Consider the following 19,653-nt stretch of genomic DNA (forward strand, 5'->3'; position numbering starts at 1 on the left):
TATAAAATCCCCAATCTAATAGAGGAGGACCATCCTCCTATGCCTCACTGGAAAAACCTCCTCTGAATATATATATATATATATATATATATATATATATATATATATATATATATATATATACTGTATATATACCTTCAGAAGTTCTCTGACGACTCTGCGATAGTGGGATGTATCAAAGATGGCGATGACGATGAGTATCGGGATGTGGTGGCCAACTTTGTCACATGGTGTGAGCAGAACCACCTGCAGCTCAACGTGTCAAAGACAAAGGAGCTGGTGGTGGACCTGAGGAGGGTCAAGGCTCCGGTGACCCCTGTTTCTAGCCACGGGGTCAGTGTTGACATAGTGGAGGATTACAAGTACCTTGGAGTGTACATTGACAATAAACTAGACTGGGCTAAGAACTCTGATGCACTCTACAAGAAGGGGCAAAGCCGTCTCTACTTTCTGAGACGGCTGAGGTCCTTCAACGTCTGCCGGACCATGCTGAGGATGTTCTATGAGTCGGTAGTAGCTAGTGCCTTCCTCTATGCTATTGTGTGCTGGGGCAGCAGGCTGAAGGCAGCGGATGCCAACAGACTTAACAAATTCCGTAAGGCCAGGGACATTGTGGGGCTGGACCTGGGCTCTCTGACTGCGGTGTCAGAGAAGAGAACGTTATCCAGGCTACGCTCCATCATGAGTAATGACTCGCACCCACTCCACGGCGTGCTAGTCAAACACAGGAGTACATTCAGTGAGAGACTGATTCCTCCTAGATGCAACACGGAGAGGCACAGGAAATCATTCCTGCCTGTGGCCATTGGTCTATTTAATGCCTCTCTTAAAAGAGCACCTCGGAGACGCTCAGTCTCCCTGAGACTGAGCCAGCCGATAGGCTAACTGGAAAAGTGCCTGGCTGAGCCACGTGTAACGTATAGGGCAAGCCGAATAATATAAGTTCAGTGTGCAATTAAGATAGGCTAACTGGAAAAGTGCCTGGCTGAGCCACGTGTAACGTATGGGGCAAGCCGAATAATATAAGTTCAGTGTGCAATAAAGACAATTGGCACGTAAGGTATACTTACTCTACGTATTGCTTACCGTAAATTCCGGACTATAAGGCGCACCGGTCTATAAGGCGCACCTTCAAAGGTGACTATTTTTTTCTTCTATAAGCCGCACCGGTCTATAAGCCGCGGGTGTTTTGATGTTTAATTACCATATGTAAGGCTTCGTGCACAGAGGGGATTGTCGGGAAAGAGATGGCTGTTTGGGGAAGCTCCCATTTATTAACATTTCAACAAAACAAAAGTCAGGTCACTAATCCCCAGACAAAATCACACATTGTGGTATTTTTTGTTTTTTTTACAGTGCACACAGTCTCCGCGGTGTGGTGAAAAGAGGGCAAGAGAGGAAATTAAAACAGAAGTGGATTTATAGTTAGAAAGAGTGCTAAAGAAGAGAGAATTCCGTTTTTTATTTTTTTATTTTAGTTACTCACAGTACTATTGACCAGTCCAACTCAAAAGATATTCGGCAGTTTCACTTTGAGCTCTTGTTCCGCCGCTGTCCAGCAATGGTTATGACGAGTCTCGCTGGGTACAGTACGCCAAAGCGATATCCATTGACTCGATGATGCTGTTGTATGTTGCGCGTTTCTGTTGCACCAACGCGGAGAGGTCCTGCCGGACGAAAAAGCGCGTACCCTCCCAGGTGAGGGGCTTCTTCCCCGCAGCCTGGAGGATGAGTTGACGGTCGGGCCAGCGGAGTAGGCAGATGAAGATGGCCCTCGGTGGCAGGCCGGGGTCTGGACGTGGCCGAGGCGCCCGGTGTGCCCTGTCCACCTCTGGTGGTTTCTCGCCTTCCTTCAGGTCCAGGATGTAACACAGGATTTTGCCACGAAAGCGTCCATGTCACCAATCTCAGCTCCCTCTTTTACATTGATCAGGTGAATGTTATTTCTTTTACTCCTGCTGATTAAGTCATCAACCTGCGTGTGCAGCGTTTCGATGTTTTTGCATTTTATCCACTTTCGGACTCACTGTGTTGTTTTTGTCCTCCAGTGCGCTGATGCGCTTTTTTTTAGAAACTCTGTTCACGGTTGCATTATTTTCTTTAGTGAGTGAGTGGATGGACTTCTGCACGTTTTCAAACTTGTTTTCAAGCTGCTCAAACCTCTGAGCGATGTCGGACTTAATCGATAGTGTTTCACGGAGTAAAAGTTTAGCCCAAGCCGTGAATCTCCAGCCTCCAGCAGGTGAGTCATTTCCTCATTCATGGCGGTGATTGCTTCTTTCTTTCTTTCGTCTTTTTCTTTCTGCTTACCTGTGTTGTGTTATGTTATGTTATGTTATGTTATGTTGTTAAAAGAGGGCAAGAGAGGAAATTAAAACAGAAGTGGATTTATAGTTAGAAAGAGTGCTAAAAAAGAGAGATTTTTTTTTTTTGGGGGAAAAAATCCATAGATAAGACGCACCGTTATTTAAGCCGCAGGGGCCAAAAAAGGCCAAAAAACGGGAAAAAAGCCGCGGCTTATAGTCCGGAATTTACGGTACTTAGACGTACTCCACTATTTTGCTCCTATTGCATTTAATACTGTTTACTGTTTATTCCATGCTATGTTGTGTTCTTTCTTCTTCTTCTTCTTCTGCTTATTACTATCGCATTACTACTGTGTATTTTATTTTATGCTATCTGTGTTATGTGAACGAGCAACTGTAACTTGTCCCAATTTCCCCCCGGGGATCATTAAAGTCTTTCTGATTCTGATTCTGATTCTGATATATATACCGTATATGTGTATGTATGTATATATATATATACACACACACACACACACACACACACACACACATATACATACATATATATATATACACACACACACACACACACACGCACGCACATATACATACACACATATACATACATACATACACACACACACACACACACACACACACACAATATCATAATTCAACCCACATATCCCTATCCTATCTATACATATACATAATAATACATTACAATATTACACCAAGTACCTTATACACCCTATACATATATACTGTATGATGATATCGTAATAATATACTAATAAACTATACTACCATATAATTTATTAAAAGAGATGTAACACACAGTATGGGTGTTTGTGTGCTTGTGGTTTGAACAGTCCCTATCCTGGTATTTGGACCTGCACCTGCTTCCCTGACTCGAGGAAAAGTTCAAGTTTGTGTATTTAGTTAACTTTACGTTATCTGCTGTGGATGCTATTTACCTACTAAAGGTTAAGGCAGTCTGCAGTGGGCAGTGCAGACTAATCATTAAATTGCAATACTTGCTTCAGCTCTGGGTGAGACGAATACACTTCTACTGTATATTGAAATGTGTGGCGTGTGTTTAAGAAGTGCACAAATGGGAGGAATATTTAGTCTGCCAATGCACTTCCTCCCGATAGCTGTAAACCTTGAAGTTATAGTCTGAATCATATCCGTCGGAGAGGCCCCTCGTCTACCCCAGATAAACAACTTCCCTCCTCTCCACGTGCTCTCTCTCTCTCTCTCTCTCTCTCTCACCCTCCTCTCGGGCTGCCAAAACAGGAAACAACAGTTGTAAATGTGTTGTTCAACCCAATTTTGGGTACAGGATGTGACAGATGTGACAGTTGTTGTTGTTGTTGTTTTTTTGGGGGGTGTGGGGGGGGGGTGCCGGTGTTTGTCTGGTCCAGATTCAGCTGGCGTCTGCACGGTAATTGTGCGCTCCTCATTGCCTTTGACGTCTCTCCCTATCTCGCTCGCCCAGGCACGGTGGCAGCCATCGCCGGTCTGCACCCGGGCCAGTGCATCATCAAGGTGAATGGCATCAACGTCAGCAAGGAGAGCCATGCCAGCGTCATTGCTCATGTCACCGCGTGCCGGAAGTACCGCCGACCCACACAGGTGAGACAGGAAGTACCCACACCGACCCACACAGGTGAGACAGGAAGTATTGCCGACCCACACAGGTGAGACAGGAAGTACCGCCGACCCACACAGGTGACACAGGAAGTACCACCGACCCACACAGGTGAGACAGGAAGTACCCACACCGACCCACACAGGTGAGACAGGAAGTATTGCCGACTCACACAGGTGAGACAGGAAGTACCACCGACCCACACAGGTGAGACAGGAAGTATTGCCGACCCACACAGGTGAGACAGGAAGTACCACCGACCCACACAGGTGAGACAGGAAGTATTGCCGACTCACACAGGTGAGACAGGAAGTACCACCGACCCACACAGGTGAGACAGGAAGTACCCACACCGACCCACACAGGTGAGACAGGAAGTACCACCGACCCACACAGGTGAGACAGGAAGTATTGCCGACCCGCACAGGTGAGACAGGAAGTACCACCGACCCACACAGGAGAGACGGGAAGTATTGCCGACCCGCACAGGTGAGACAGGAAGCACCCACACCGACCCACACAGGTAAGACAGGAGGAGGAGGAGAAAAGATGGTAAACATCAAGGCGGCAAGAAAGACAAAACAGGGCTACAGTGGAGGGTAAACTTTTTATTTGCAGAACAGTTTACTGAAGTTTTTAGGCTCACATAAATCTTTATGACGTAAATGTATAGTAAACAATCTAAAATGGAACCAAACTGATAAGTGATGTGGAGATATGGTCTTCTAAGGAAAACAATCATTTTCTGAAAGTATATTTTATTTTACAATACCGAGCCTTCTGTTGACCACTGCATCACTGCTAGAGAATGAAGCTTCTGCCCTGGATCATCTGGATCATCTGTTTCCCAGTTATGGGAAGGAGAAGTTTGGAAGAAAGGCAGAAAGAGAGAGGAGATGAGGACTGGCTGGCCGTGAGAAGAAACATAACAGGGGCCTCCTAGTCCGGTCTAGCTTCATCTCTCTCTCTCTCTCTCTCTCTCTCGCTGACTCGCTCTCTCCTTCTCTGGGTCATTACGCAGGAATAATAGTAGTCTTGGCTCCTTCAGCGCTGACCTCTGGCTCACAGTGGTGGGCCTGCTGTGAGAGACTGGCAGGCTGCAGAGAGAGAGGTGGGGAGAGATGTAGGGTGCCCTGGGCTCAGGCTGGAGAGAGAGAGAGAAGTGAGGGAGAGGTGTAGGGTGCCCGGGGCTCAGGCTGGGGAGAGAGAGAGAGAGGTGGGAAGAGATGTAGGGTGCCCTGGGCTCAGGCTGCAGAGAGAGAGAGAGGTGGGGAGAGATGTACGGTGCCCTGGGCTCAGGCTGCAGAGAGAGAGAGAGGTGGGGAGAGATGTAGGGTGCCCTGGGCTCAGGCTGCAGAGAGAGAGAGAGGTGGGGAGAGATGTACGGTGCCCTGGGCTCAGGCTGGGGAGAGAGAGAGAGGTGGGAAGAGATGTAGGGTGCCCTGGGCTCAGGCTGGAGAGAGAGAGAGAAGTGAGGGAGAGGTGTAGGGTGCCCGGGGCTCAGGCTGGGGAGAGAGAGAGAGAGGTGGGAAGAGATGTAGGGTGCCCTGGGCTCAGGCTGGAGAGAGAGAGAGAAGTGAGGGAGAGGTGTAGGGTGCCCGGGGCTCAGGCTGGGGAGAGAGAGAGAGAGGTGGGAAGAGATGTAGGGTGCCCTGGGCTCAGGCTGGGGAGAGAGAGAGAGAGGTGAGGGAGAGATGTAGGGTGCCCTGGGCTCAGGCTGGGGGAGAGAGAGAGGTGAGGGAGAGATGTAGGGTGCCCTGGGCTCAGGCTGGGGGAGAGAGAGAGGTGAGGGAGAGATGTAGGGTGCCCTGGGCTCAGGCTGGGGGGGAGAGAGAGATAGGTGAGGGAGAGATGTAGGGTGCCCTGGGCTCAGGCTGGGGGAGAGAGAGAGAGAGAGGTGGGGAGAGATGTAGGGTGCCCTGGGCTCAGGCTGGGGGAGAGAGAGAGAGGTGGGGAGAGATGTAGGGTGCCCAGGGCTCAGGCTGGGGAGAGAGAGAGAGAGAGAGAGAGAGAGGTGGGGAGAGATGTAGGGTGCCCTGGGCTCAGGCTGGGGAGAGAGGTTGGGAGAGATGTAGGGTGCCCTGGGCTCAGGCTGGGGAGAGAGGTTGGGAGAGATGTAGGGTGCCCTGGGCTCAGGCTGGGGAGAGAGGTTGGGAGAGATGTAGGGTGCCCTGGGCTCAGGCTGGGGAGAGAGAGAGAGAGAGGTGGGGAGAGATGTAGGGTGCCCTGGGCTCAGGCTGTGGAGAGAGAGAGAGGTGGGGAGAGATGTAGGGTGCCCTGGGTTCAGGCTGTGGAGAGAGAGAGAGAGAGGTGGGGAGAGATGTAGGGTGCCCTGGGCTCAGGCTGGGGAGAGAGAGAGAGAGAGAGAGGTGGGGAGAGATGTAGGGTGCCCTGGGCTCAGGCTGGGGAGAGAGAGAGAGAGAGAGGTGGGGAGAGATGTAGGGTGCCCTGGGCTCAGGCTGGGGAGAGAGAGAGAGAGAGGTGATGGAGAGATGTAGGGTGCCCTGGGCTCAGGCTTGGGGAGAGAGAGGTGGGGAGAGATGTAGGGTGCCCTGGGCTCAGGCTGGGGGAGACAGATGGAGGACAGGCAGAGGAAGGGAGAGCCAGAGTGGTTATTTTTTCTTCATATATTTCTGACTAAGAGGCAGGAGAGCAGGTGATGCAGGAACCTTGTAGGAGGAGAGAGCTCAGGCCACCTGTTGCAGGAGAACAGAGGTGGGAAGGTGGGAAAGTGTGTGTGGAAATAGTGAGAGGCCTGTGAGTTTGTGTTGTCACAGTGGGGATATACAATGTAATTAAGCCCCACTGGGACTGGAGGCTTAATGAAGCAGTACGTGGTACCAACACTACTGGAGATCTGCTTTACATCAAGCCAGCGTGGACATGGGGGAAACGCCCTCAGTGTGTGTGTGTGTGTGTACGTGTATGTGTGTGTGTTTTGGTTATACCCCAGAAGACCACAGGCCAGTAGGCAAGCCCAGCATGTCGCCCTGGCAGGAAACCCACTGTGAGCTTGGGTGTGGAGAAAAGAGAGCAGACACACACACACACACGGCAGAGTGGGTTGATGAGATTGGCACGAGGTTGCTTTTGCGGTCTCACCGAGTACCGTGTTTCCATATGTTTGTGAAGGCTTTTCACTGTATGCTCTGCCAAGCCCACTGTGACACTGTACACCATATCTGGGCAGTCAGCTCAACATGCATCATCAGATCCAAACCTCAGCCTGGGTACACAGAGAAGCACACTCAGGACATTCTTTTTCTCACATATTTCAAGTGGTAGAAACGCTACCTGTTACCATCGACTGTATAAGAATAGGGACGTAGCCACCGTGATGTGAGGGACCCATTGGTTTCTGGACTCTCGATTTGAAGCCTGAAGAGTTTTGCATTGTGACCGTCGCCATCTTGGTTTTTCTTGGAGCCAGAAGTGACCATACTTGGACGAGAAGAGCTGCAGCGCTGGCTGCTATTGGTCTGTGTCGCTGGACACTAGGCGAGCTGTCAATCACTCCCCATATCATAGTCTGCTTTATCATCTGTTTTACTCTAGAATGGGACCATAATTTACAAAATAAACACCATACTGCATTGAAGAAGACTTGAAACTAGCCATTAATGGGCTTTTTTCACAGCAGCCATTTTGTGTCTCAAAGGCAGGGTAAACACAGGTGCAACCAAAACATTAACACATTGAGTGCCACAGCGCTTCAGTAAAATTGTCTGGAGCCTGTGCCAGATTCACTTCCATTCAGTTGAAAACAGCTATAGAATTTTTTCTATTAGGGCTATATGGACAGGGCTGGACTCTAATGAAACATTGGACACTCCTGCTTCTTTCAAAGAAGAATTATGAAATGACAGCCTCTGAAAGAAGAGCACTTTCAAGGGTTTTCTGCTGTCTTTTTTTACTTTTCAAGATAAAGTCACTTTTATGAATACTTTTTGCACTCATGATTATTATTATTATTATTATTTTTCTCCTGCTTCTTTTTATTATTAGACATTACATTACATTACATTACAGCATTTGGCAGACGCTTTTATTCAAATCGACTTACAATATCAGAACTTACAATATCACATTTTAGTCTAACACTAACGCTAGTCTAACACTAACGCTAGTCTAATTTCAAGCACATTCACTGACTCTAGCTAATATTTTCTGATGTAGTGACGTGGTGTAGTTCTGTGCAGCCTGCGTGCCCCACCCCCCGCTCCCCCCCTGAGCTGCAAACTCCTCCCCACACGCACCCAGTCTATTTTCGGAGCCTCCGTTTTTGCGCCGGGCGGCTGACGGCGGCTCCCGGGCGGATCCCAGCGCGACAAGGAAATGCCAAACGGGACTACAGGAAAAGGTTTGGCCGTTCGGCGTCGGGTGCTGCCTTTCTGGCGGGTAATCGTGTGGAGAAACTATATGCAGACAGATAGACAGAGGCAGAGGAGCTCAGTTGTGGGCGCGGATCGCAGCCAACTGTCAGCTGCAGACAGAGCAATCTATATGGCTCTGGCTGCAGCATGCATCGGTTTCTCTTTGATCACGGCTTTCTCCTGCACAAAGGAAAGGATCTGAGCGCCAAGGTTTTAAGGTGGCGCAGCTGCCGTGTAGATTTTTAAGGTGGCGCCGTGTGATCCCTTGAAGGGATTCATGCTCACTGGCTGGGTACGACCTTAAACAGCAGAATTATGGAATAATATGAATTATGATATTGGGACGTCCACAGACGTCCCTGGCACTTCTCGTTACTTTTTTTAGGACGTCCACAGACATCCTTGGCACTAAGGGCCCCAGCACTGGAACACCTAAATGGATTGGACATTGGAAACCCTCATTAATGTTTTGGTTGCACTTGTGTTTACCCTGCCTTTGTGACACAAAATGGCGGCTGTGATAAAGGCCGTTTCACATCTGTCTGTGTGCTGGTATCTGCCATGGTTAGGGCCAAATTAATTCCAGTTGGATTCACATGGCAGGCTCCCAATTATACAGTTCAATTAGTGCAAAATATGAATACGAGCAGCAATTCATTTGACAATGACAGAACATTCATTTTCAATTATCTCTTAATGGGTCGAACACGACAAAATGCATAATTTGTCGTGTTCATTGCAGTAATTGAATTCTGAAGAGAATGTCTGCGTGTTCTCTTCCGATGCAGCAAGATACCATTAAGTGGGTTTACAACAACAGTGAGAGCGCGCAGGAGGACCACCAGAAGACCAACCACAAAGCCACCGCTGAGGAGAATGGAGACGGCTTTGAGTGTAAAGTCGAAGGTGACCTCACACACGCACACACACACACACACACACACACACACACACACACACACACACACACACAAACAAATACAAAACTACACAAGAATAACTCATTTGGGGGGTACATCTCTGCTCAAGGTGCTTGTGGATGTAACACAGGTTTGCTCGCACAGAAACACAAGCTTTTTGCCTCTTCTGAATGCAGCCGGTAATAGGTCTGCCACAGCTCCAGCAGCCTCATCTGGAGTGTGTTAGCCTGAGAACAATCACCCCCTCTGGCTCATCAAGTGTTAATTCCCCCCTACGATTTATGGATCCCGACGAGCGAGTAAAAGAGGAAAGCTATTCCCTTCACAGCAAACAGCTCTGCAGCAGGATTTATTGCCATATTAAGTCATCGCATTAGCATAGGGCTGGTTCACTTAATGCTCTTGGAATGGCCCATCATTTTCTGAGGGGGAGGGCAGAAAGCCATGAGTGCAGGGGCTCCCTCTAAAACCAACCGCAGATATCAGTTTGCTGGGCTGGGGCCTTCTACGATGCAGATATCAGTTTGCTGGGCTGGGGCCTTCTACGATGCAGATATCAGTTTGCTGGGCTGGGGCCTTCTACGATGCAGATATCAGTTTGCTGGGCTGGGGGTGGGGCCTTCTACGATGCAGATAACAGTTTGCTGGGCTGGGGGCTGGGCCTTCTACGATGCAGATAACAGTTTGCTGGGCTGGGGCCTTCTACGATGCAGATAACAGTTTGCTGTGCTGGGGGTGGGGCCTTCTACGATGCAGATATCAGTTTGCTGGGCTGGGGGTGGGGCCTTCTACGATGCAGATATCAGTTTGCTGTGCTGGGGGCGGGGCCTTCTACGATGCAGATATCAGTTTGCTGTGCTTTGGGCGGGGCCTTCTACGATGCAGATAACAGTTTGCTGGGCTGGGGGTGGGGCCTTCTACGATGTGGATATCAGTTTGCTGGGCTGGGGGCGGGGCCTTCTATGATGCAGATATCAGTTTGCTGGGCTGGGGATTTCTACAATGCAGATATCAGTTTGCTGTGCTGGGGGTGGGGCCTTCTATGATGCAGATATCAGTTTGCTGTGCTGGGGGTGGGGCCTTCTATGATGCAGATATCAGTTTGCTGGGCTGGGGCCTTCTATGATGCAGATAACAGTTTGCTGTGCTGGGGGTGGGGCCTTCTATGATGCAGATATCAGTTTGCTGTGCTGGGGGTGGGGCCTTCTATGATGCAGATATCAGTTTGCTGTGTTGGGGGTGGGGCCTTCTATGATGCAGATATCAGTTTGCTGGGCTGGGGCCTTCTACGATGCAGATAACAGTTTGCTGGGCTGGGGCCTTCTACGATGCAGATAACAGTTTGCTGGGCTGGGGCCTTCTACGATGCAGATAACAGTTTGCTGAGCTGGGGCCTTCTACGATGCAGATATCAGTTTGCTGTGCTGGGGGTGGGGCCTTCTACGATGCAGATATCAGTTTGCTGGGCTGGGGGCGGGGCCTTCTACGATGCAGATATCAGTTTGCTGTGCTTGGTGCGGGGCCTTCTACGATGCAGATAACAGTTTGCTGGGTCGTTAGGTTTTCTTCTATATCAGACACAGGTTTGTGTTCCTACCTGACATGTTTCGACGGCAATACTTCCGTCTTCATCAGAGGTGTCACTAGATGGTGTGTGACGTGCCTTAAACAGCTGATGTTGTTTACAGAGGGTTCAGTAACCTACAACCTATCCAAATCTCTCGCAGACATTTTGAAACCCCTCTTAGGACAAACAGATCAGCACTGTAAAAACGCAAGACAGCTAGCACAGGAACTCAAAACAATAAAAGTAGAAACAGATGAAATATTCATATCCCACGACGTCGTATCACTCTTCACCAGAACACCGATTGAGGCAACATTACAGATAGTACAGGAACGGCTAGTAGCGGACAAAACACTCAAAAAACGCACAAATCTCACCCCACAGGACATTTCACAGTTATTGCAGTTTGTAGCTACATCCACTTATTTTCAATTTCGAGAAACAATATACCGGCAGAAAGAAGGGTTTGCCATGGGGGACCCGTTGTCGGCCATAATGTGCGGCTTTTTCATGGAGAACCTGGAAGCCAAGGCCATAACATCTGCACCTGAGCACTGCCGACCCACCCTATGGAAAAGGTATGTGGATGACATCTTGGAAAAGGTCAAGTTGGGACACACACAGGACATCACGGATCACTTAAACACCATGGACGAAACTGGACAAATAAAATTTACGCATGAGGAGGAAACAGACAAATCCATAGCTTTTCTGGACATTAAAATACATCACGCAAACGACGGCAGCATCAAAATAAAAATATACAGAAAACCAACACACACGGACCAATATCTACATTGGACATCGGAACATCCCACAATACACAAACTATCTGTAGTCAGGACACTGTACGACCGCGCCAGCATTATAATGGAGGAAGAGGACAAAAAACAAGAGGAACAACACATCCACAATGCTCTCAAAACCTGCCACTATCCAAACTGGGCCATAGAAAAGGGAAAACAGCAAGTCAAACAAAGACAACACACCCGTACAGGAAAAAAGAAACCGGACAATAAAACAGAAAACATAGGGGCGGTCACACTACCATACATCAGAGGCATCACTGAACGCATACAGAGAGCCATGAGTAAACGTCACATCAGTACACCAGTCAAACCACACATAAAACTCAGACAACTGCTAGTGCACCCAAAAGACAAAATCGACCCAAACAAAAAATGCAATGTCATCTATGAGATACCATGTCAATCATGCAATAAATCGTACATAGGAGAAACAGGACGGTCATTCATCACCCGCAAAAAAGAGCACCAAAAGGAATGTGAGAAGGAGACAACAAAAAGACAGACACGGGCTATAAAGGAACAGGCACTACAAGAAAATCTCAAATCGGCAATCACAGATCACTGTAAAAGGGAGAACCACATTATGGACTGGGATAAGGCCAAAGTCATCCGCACTCAGGACAACAAACACCAGCGCTGGATTATGGAGGCAGTGGAGATCAGGAAGCGGGCGCAAACCACGATGAACCGGGACGAGGGGGCTTACATGCTTTCCACCACCTGGAGCAGCGTTCTCAAACGGCGGAATGACAGCGGGGGGCGTGGTCGTCCTGTCAAATCTGACAGGACGAACACACCTCTGTAAACAACATCAGCTGTTTAAGGCACGTCACACACCATCTAGTGACACCTCTGATGAAGACGGAAGTATTGCCGTCGAAACATGTCAGGTAGGAACACAAACCTGTGTCTGATATAGAAGAAAACCTAACGATCTAAGTAAAGTATAGACACTATGAACCTTTTTGGATTATTAACAGTTTGCTGGGCTGGGGCCTTCTACGATGCAGATATCAGTTTGCTGGGCTGGGGGTGGGGCCTTCTACGATGCAGATATCAGTTTGCTGTGCTGGGGGCGGGGCCTTCTATGATGCAGATATCAGTTTGCTGTGCTTGGGGCGGGGCCTTCTACGATGCAGATAACAGTTTGCTGGGCTGGGGGTGGGGCCTTCTACGATGCAGATATCAGTTTGCTGGGGGGGCGGGGCCTTCTACAATGCAGATAACAGTTTGCTGGGCTGCGGGTGGGGCCTTCTATGATGCAGATATCAGTTTGCTGGGCTGGGGCCTTCTACAATGCAGATATCAGTTTGCTGTGCTGGGGGTGGGGCCTTCTATGATGCAGATATCAGTTTGCTGGGCTGGGGGTGGGGCCTTCTATGATGCAGATATCAGTTTGCTGTGCTGGGTGTGGGGCCTTCTATGATGCAGATATCAGTTTGCTGTGCTGGGGGGCGGGGCCTTCTACGATGCAGATATCAGTTTGCTGTGCTGGGGGTGGGGCCTTCTACGATGCAGATATCAGTTTGCTGTGCTGGGGGTGGGGCCTTCTACGATGCAGATATCAGTTTGCTGTGCTGGGGGTGGGGCCTTCTACGATGCGGATATCAGTTTGCTGTGCTGCGGGTGGGGCCTTCTACGATGCAGATAACAGTTTGCTGGGCTGGGGGCGGGGCCTTCTACGATGCAGATATCAGTTTGCTGTGCTGGGGGCGGGGCCTTCTACGATGCAGATATCAGTTTGCTGTGCTGGGGGCGGGGCCTTCTACGATGCAGATATCAGTTTGCTGTGCTGGGGGCGGGGCCTTCTACGATGCAGATATCAGTTTGCAGACTGTTCTAGCTGTTCTAGTATTTGCCTTTACCCACTTAGTCATTATATCCACATTACTGATTATCAAAAATCACATTGTGTAAATGTTTTGTGAAAGCACCAAGTTACACCTGAATATTTAGCCTTCATAGAAAATACAGACTTATATTGTGTATCACCATCCAGCCTAAAAATACAGAGATATGATTTTTGGCCCATATTGTCTGTTCTCCACCTAGGTTTGTACATGTGTGTGTGTTGTGTGTTGTGTGTCTGTGTGTGTGTACACTTGTACATTATGTGTGCCTATGAGTGTACAGAGGTCTATGGCTCAAGCCTGTTTGTTGTCTGTGTGTCTGCATCCTCAGAGGTGATGGACAAATTCAACACGATAGCCATCATCGACGGGAAGAAGGACCACGTGAGCTTGACGGTGGACAACGTCCACCTGGAGTACGGCGTGGTCTACGACTACGACAGCACCGCCGGCATCAAGTGCCGTGTGCTGGAGAAGATGGTGGAGCCCAAGGGATTCTTCAGTCTCACTGCCAAGGTATAGACCAAATCAGCGGGATGTTTACATTTACTTCCGGGTACCCCTGAGGTCCACACATTATAATGGCGGTGGACGGCACAAACTGACGTGTTGAAGACAAAAACAGACAAAGAAGACAAAAATGGTTTGTCCGTGTTGTGTCGGCACGGTGGCTCAGTGGTTAACACTGTTGCCTCACAGCAAGAAGGTCCCGGGTTCGAACCCCGGTCCGTCCCAGGTCCTTTCTGTGTGGAGTTTGCATGTTCTCCCCGTGTCCGTGTGGGTTTTCTCCGGGTGCTCCGGTTTCCTCCCACCATCAAAGAAAGACATGTATGTTAGGGTTCATACTCCTGTCAGTGCCCCTGACCAAGGTACTGACAAAAGAACTGGAGTTGGTCCCCGGGCGCTGCACAGTGGCTGCCCACTGCTCCTAGTTCTAGGAAGGTTCCTAGTAGAGGATGGGTCAAATGCAGAGGATGAATTTCCCCCCAAGGGGATAAATAAAGGATAACTTAACTTAACTTAACTTAAGAATTCCAACTTAACTTAAGAATTCCAGCTTTAATATCATTCATAACAACACTTTCACTAACGTTAGTGGAGACCAGACTAGCTAATTTACCTGTTGGACCAGACCAGAGTAGACTTGAAGCTAAATTAAATTAACGTGGCGTCAGTAGCTCTTTCTCGCCGAGAAGAGCCTGGTGACGCGAGGTTAGTAGCTCTGTCTGTAACGTTAACAAGTCTGCAAAAAAACAGCGAGTTTGACAGACAAACAAACGTTATTAGCTAGCTAACACTACATAAAACAAACACAGAAGAAAGGCTAGATACGTCGGACAAGCATGTTTACCAACCGTTTAACCATTTAAATTGAAAGTAGTCGGCCGAAAACAGCGAGAGGGTTTGACAGCATTTATTTGACAACACGCACATTTAAACCTGCCGCCTTCCCCAAGTGGTACCCGGAAGTAAATTTGTTTACATGGTGACGTCACAGTGATTTGGTCTATAGACCAAATCAGCAGGATGTTTACATTTACTTCCGGGTACCCCTGAGGTCCACACATTATAATGGCGGTGGACGGCACAAACTGACGTGTTGAAGACAAAAACAGACAAAGAAGACAAAAATGGTTCGTCCGTGTTGTGTTGTTGTTTAATATCATTCATAACAACACTTTCACTAACGTTAGTGGAGACCAGACTAGCTAATTTACCTGTTGGACCAGACTAGAGTAGACTTGAAGCTAAATTAAATTGACGTGGCGTAAGTAGCTCTGTCTGTACCAGGCTCGAGAAGAGCCTGGTGACGCGAGGTTACTCTGTCTGTAACGTAAAAAAACAGCGAGTTTGACAGACAAACAAACGTTATTAGCTAGCTAACACTACATAAAACAAACACAGAAGAAAGGCTAGATACGTCGGACAAGCATGTTTACCAACCGTTTAACCATTTAAATTGAAAGTAGTCGGCCGAAAACAACGAGAGGGTTTGACAGCATTTATTTGACAACACGCACATTTAAACCTGCCGCCTTCCCCAAGTGGTACCCGGAAGTAAATTTGTTTACATGGTGACGTCACGGTGATTTGGTCTATAGAGACACTGCATGAAATAGGCCACGCCCATCAGGGGGGAAAGCTCTCCATTCACTACCATACACCAGCATCATTTTCCTTGAATTAAATTTATCTAAAAGCTGTTGTGTGGTGTGGCTGCGCACACAACAAATGTAAAAAATCGCCAAAGTTTTTTTGTACTCCCGAGCAAAACAAGGAAGCCGTTGAGAATTGGCGAGAAGAAAAATGTGGATCTAGCTGTCAAGAAAGTAAGTTGGAGTGTTCATCTTCCGTATATATGATCTTTGTGTGCAACACGTGACATAGGAGAACGCCAGGATTGGGGGGGGGGGGGGTTGTTTCCCCCCGTTTTGGGCATGGTTTCTGAATGATGATGCACCCCGCAGTGTCTCTATAGAGGGTATGCACACCCACTGGAACACGCCCCCTCAATCGGGAACGAGTGTCAAAATGATTGTCAAATTCCTCCCTGAGCAGCAGGTGTCACTTATCTAGGCTGATTACTGCATTCAAGCTCAGTCTTGCTGTGACTCAGTGGGCGTGACCCCACAGTGACTTCTGCCTCTGTGACATCACATGCATACCCTCTATAGAATACTTATAGACCCATTTCACAACAACCGTTTTGAGGTGGTAAAGCGGGAAGTAAAGCAGGTGTTACCAATACCATTAATGGTGGTTACCATTCCATCGAGGTGTTTTAGTGCCAGGGCCCTCGTTAATGTTATTGGCTACACCTGCTTTACCTCCCAATTCCAGCTCAGTTTGTCCCTAGACTGACCGCAGAGTTCAAGTGCTTCAGTAGCGACTAGCGACAAGGTGCTAACGCAATGGAGAGACTGTGGTGAACTAGCTTCCCTGCTGTCTTGATCGAGGACCTTGATGCTAGTTAATATTGACAGCTTTATTTCAGTCGTGTTCGTTCCCAGCTATTAATACTCACATCTCAAGAGGGGCTGACTGCATGCTTCTTCTTCTCTTTTTTTTTACATCCCAGGGGTGATGTTAAGAGAGACAGATGGAAGAAGCCTCACATACAGAACACGTACATGCTCAGACACACACACACACACACAAACACACACACGCACACGCACACACACACACGCACACACACACACACACACACATTACGTTGCGTCCTGTTGCCAAAACGGCGTGATAAACAACATCTCTGGTGTTGTGTATAATGCATAGAAGCATCCATCACGATGAACTAGCAAAGATTACAAGCTGTGTTCTTGTCTTGAAATGATGGAGATTTACGGCCTCGGACTCTAAAAGCAGCAATTTAGATCAAGCCCCAAATCAATGACATGCCGAAAAAAACAACATATCATTTTCTTGTCGTATCCCCGACAAACTAAAAGTTGTTTCCCCCATTCCACCAAAGTGAAAGTAATTTTAGTATTATTATAAACATGTGCCCCAGCAGTCCGCTCCGTCCTCGGGGAGCTGTGTGATGTTGGATTTTAATAATGCCTACACTGTTGGGTGCCTCAGTTAGATTTCCTCCCCCAGCCTTCCTCTCTCCTCCGGGGGGCATCTCATTACAACTCTTGGCCCTCACTTGCACCTCATATCTGATCTGTGATCTGGAAAGTCACAGTCTACATACAGTACATATTGTATGTCTCATATAATCTGGATTTCTCCCCATCGGTTTATGAATAGCACCGTCTACAGTACATGGGAATTTAATGGAGAAATCACCAGTATTGGCAAATGTTTTATTTTCCAATGGAAAAACACGGTTCATGTGTTTAGTCATTTATACGCATCCCATGAGTTCAGAACACCAAGGGGCTGGTCTCCACAGTGGATTTTAAAAGGCCTTCACGTACAGTATCAATGAATGATTGGTCCTCCTGTGTTTTGCCCTCTGTGTGTCTGGAGCAGATCCTGGAGGCTCTGGCCCGTAATGACGACACACTGGTGCAGATGTGCGGCCGGTTGAGCTCCAGCTGTGATGTCATCCCCGAGGAGCTGCAGCTACGCTTCAGTGCCATGTACGCTGAGAGGGTGGAGCACATCAACCGCCGCATCACCAACTACAGGAAGGTACAGTCACTCTACTGTCCCGCTCTGGGGGGGTTGGGGGGAAGAGCCATGTGAATTTATTTATGATGAGATCTTCTGAACAGAGGCAGCGCTTTACTCCCTAGGGTTTCAGGCTCCCCTGACTAGGTACAGCGTGTACTGCAGCTTTTCACCACCAAAAAGGCCTTGCACAAAGATACTCTCTCCTCTGCAATTCTCTGTAGACTTACAATGATAGAGAGATACCGAGGCAGCTATTGTAGAAGTATACCGCTCTTTTGTTCACTACCCGCGGTGCTGCACTGTTGTTCTGCTCCCATAAGAAAGTGTGAAAACTCTGCTGTAGCAAGATAGCTAGATGCAGTGTGGTGGGACTTCTATTCACCTTATGCAGCCCCGCCCACTTGACCCATTGTGTCACGACTTCCTGTTCAAAACGCCGGCTGTTTTACCTGCTCAAACTAGTCTGAATCACCTGGTCCAACCTAGTTTGATTCACATTATGAGTCAGACTAGGTTAGGTTTATGAGTCACAGGAAGTGTCAACAAAATCAGAAATTCCGATTGTGTTTACACTTCCTGTTAGTCTCTCAAGCCAGACTGTCTCTCCTACATAAGGTGAATACAGTCTCCTACCTGTAGGGCCCCGAACAAGCAAAGAAGAAATATGAAGAAAAGAGTGAGAAGACCTCAATGTCCCTGATGGATGGTTGTTTACTCACCGCACTGACATCAAAATGCCAAAGTGCATCAAACCAGTGACACGCCACCAACAAGATGAATGACAACAACAACAACAATGTCCGAAGGCTGTGGTGCAAAAATGCAATCAGTTCTCATTTGACCCGCGAGGGAAGGGAAGACATATTGACTGTAGGCAAGCGGTCTGACAGTCCCTTCTGTGTGTACGTGTGAGTGTCAGGAGAGCCCAGCCTATGTACGTGCTGCTGTACGTATGCTTTGTTTCTTTGTCCCTTTTGCTAAAGCACTTTGTAACTTTGAAAAGTGTTATTAAACAAATAAAGATGACTTCCTCACTTGTTTTACGAGTGTGATACAGCCAATCCTCGACGGAGCCAAAGTGTTTTCAGCTCTCCCTTCACATCTGTAAGCAGAGCATGTGTGTCTATAGGCACAACATCCATGTGCAGCGTGCAAAGAGTGTGTGCGTGAGAGAGGCAAAGCAAAACATCTGACTCAACATTACAGCTTCGCCTTGGATTCATTACCAGTCACTTATAAATAGCCCTGAACAGCCACAGCAAGGACGCTTTGTGTTGTGTAAGATCCCTCCTGCACTGGAGCATTCCTTCTCAGACTCCTAGAGAGAAAGGAGGGGTGACAGGAGAAGAAAGGAGGAGAGAGAGAGAGAGAGAGAGAGACGACAGAACAAAGAGTGAAAGAGACCGAGAGGCTGACTGGAGGAAACAAGGGTCCCCAACCTCCTGAGACAGGCAGGAGATGTGGTAAGACTCTTTGGTCTCAGGAGAGGGTCAACTCGCGGTCCATCTGGAGCATATCAACTAGCTTGGAATAGCAGCTCCGCGCTCCCCGCTATCTTAGATAACTGAGTCGAAATGTTTGGCTTAAGTTGCTTAGTTAACATATACATTGGCTTACGTTGTCTGACAGCCCGAGTGGCTAAAATACTGATTCCAACCATTGCGATGGATGGCTCATATAGCATCTGCTGCTGTGTAACATCTATGACAGGATGCAGGACTTGGGACAGAAGGTTCAAGGAAAGTGCAACCAAATGATGTTCCAAGAAAGAAAATGTGTGGGTGATGTTCTCATGTATCAGCTCCACTGGATTCAGGCAGTCCCAGCGGCTCCCTGCGTATTCTATTCTACATGGAGATGCTATCTCGCTGCACGTTAAAGGAAGTGTGTTAAGATGCATGTTCAGATGTTTGTTCCAGTCGGACACGCTTCTCAAGCATTCGTAAAGCCAGCCCAAAGGATATTTGTCTCAATTTAATAGTGTACCCAGCATGTTGTTAGCTTATCTGAACGAATCTCATGAAGTTATTTCTTAACGCAGTGGAAAGCAGTGATTGATATCGCTGT

The 19,653-nt window shown here is 48.1% G+C and overlaps 1 protein-coding gene across 3 annotated transcripts in view; it reads left to right on the forward strand.

Moving 5' to 3' along the window:
- The window catches only part of prex2 (phosphatidylinositol-3,4,5-trisphosphate-dependent Rac exchange factor 2), a gene marked incomplete at its 5' end in the record, with an annotated part of 261,316 nt that overhangs the window by 126,558 nt on the left and 115,105 nt on the right, over positions 1-19,653 (forward strand). For all 3 annotated transcript variants that reach the window (XM_083655690.1, XM_083655691.1, XM_083655692.1), the window contains 4 exons: positions 3,790-3,926; positions 9,104-9,221; positions 13,793-13,977; positions 17,443-17,604. In XM_083655690.1, coding sequence (XP_083511816.1) covers positions 3,790-3,926; positions 9,104-9,221; positions 13,793-13,977; positions 17,443-17,604 — 602 coding nt within the window. The remainder of the gene's footprint in view (positions 1-3,789; positions 3,927-9,103; positions 9,222-13,792; positions 13,978-17,442; positions 17,605-19,653) is intronic.

The sequence above is a fragment of the Poromitra crassiceps genome (assembly GCF_964638095.1).
Source record: "Poromitra crassiceps genome assembly, chromosome: 2".
Classification (NCBI taxonomy): Eukaryota; Metazoa; Chordata; class Actinopteri; order Beryciformes; family Melamphaidae; genus Poromitra; species Poromitra crassiceps.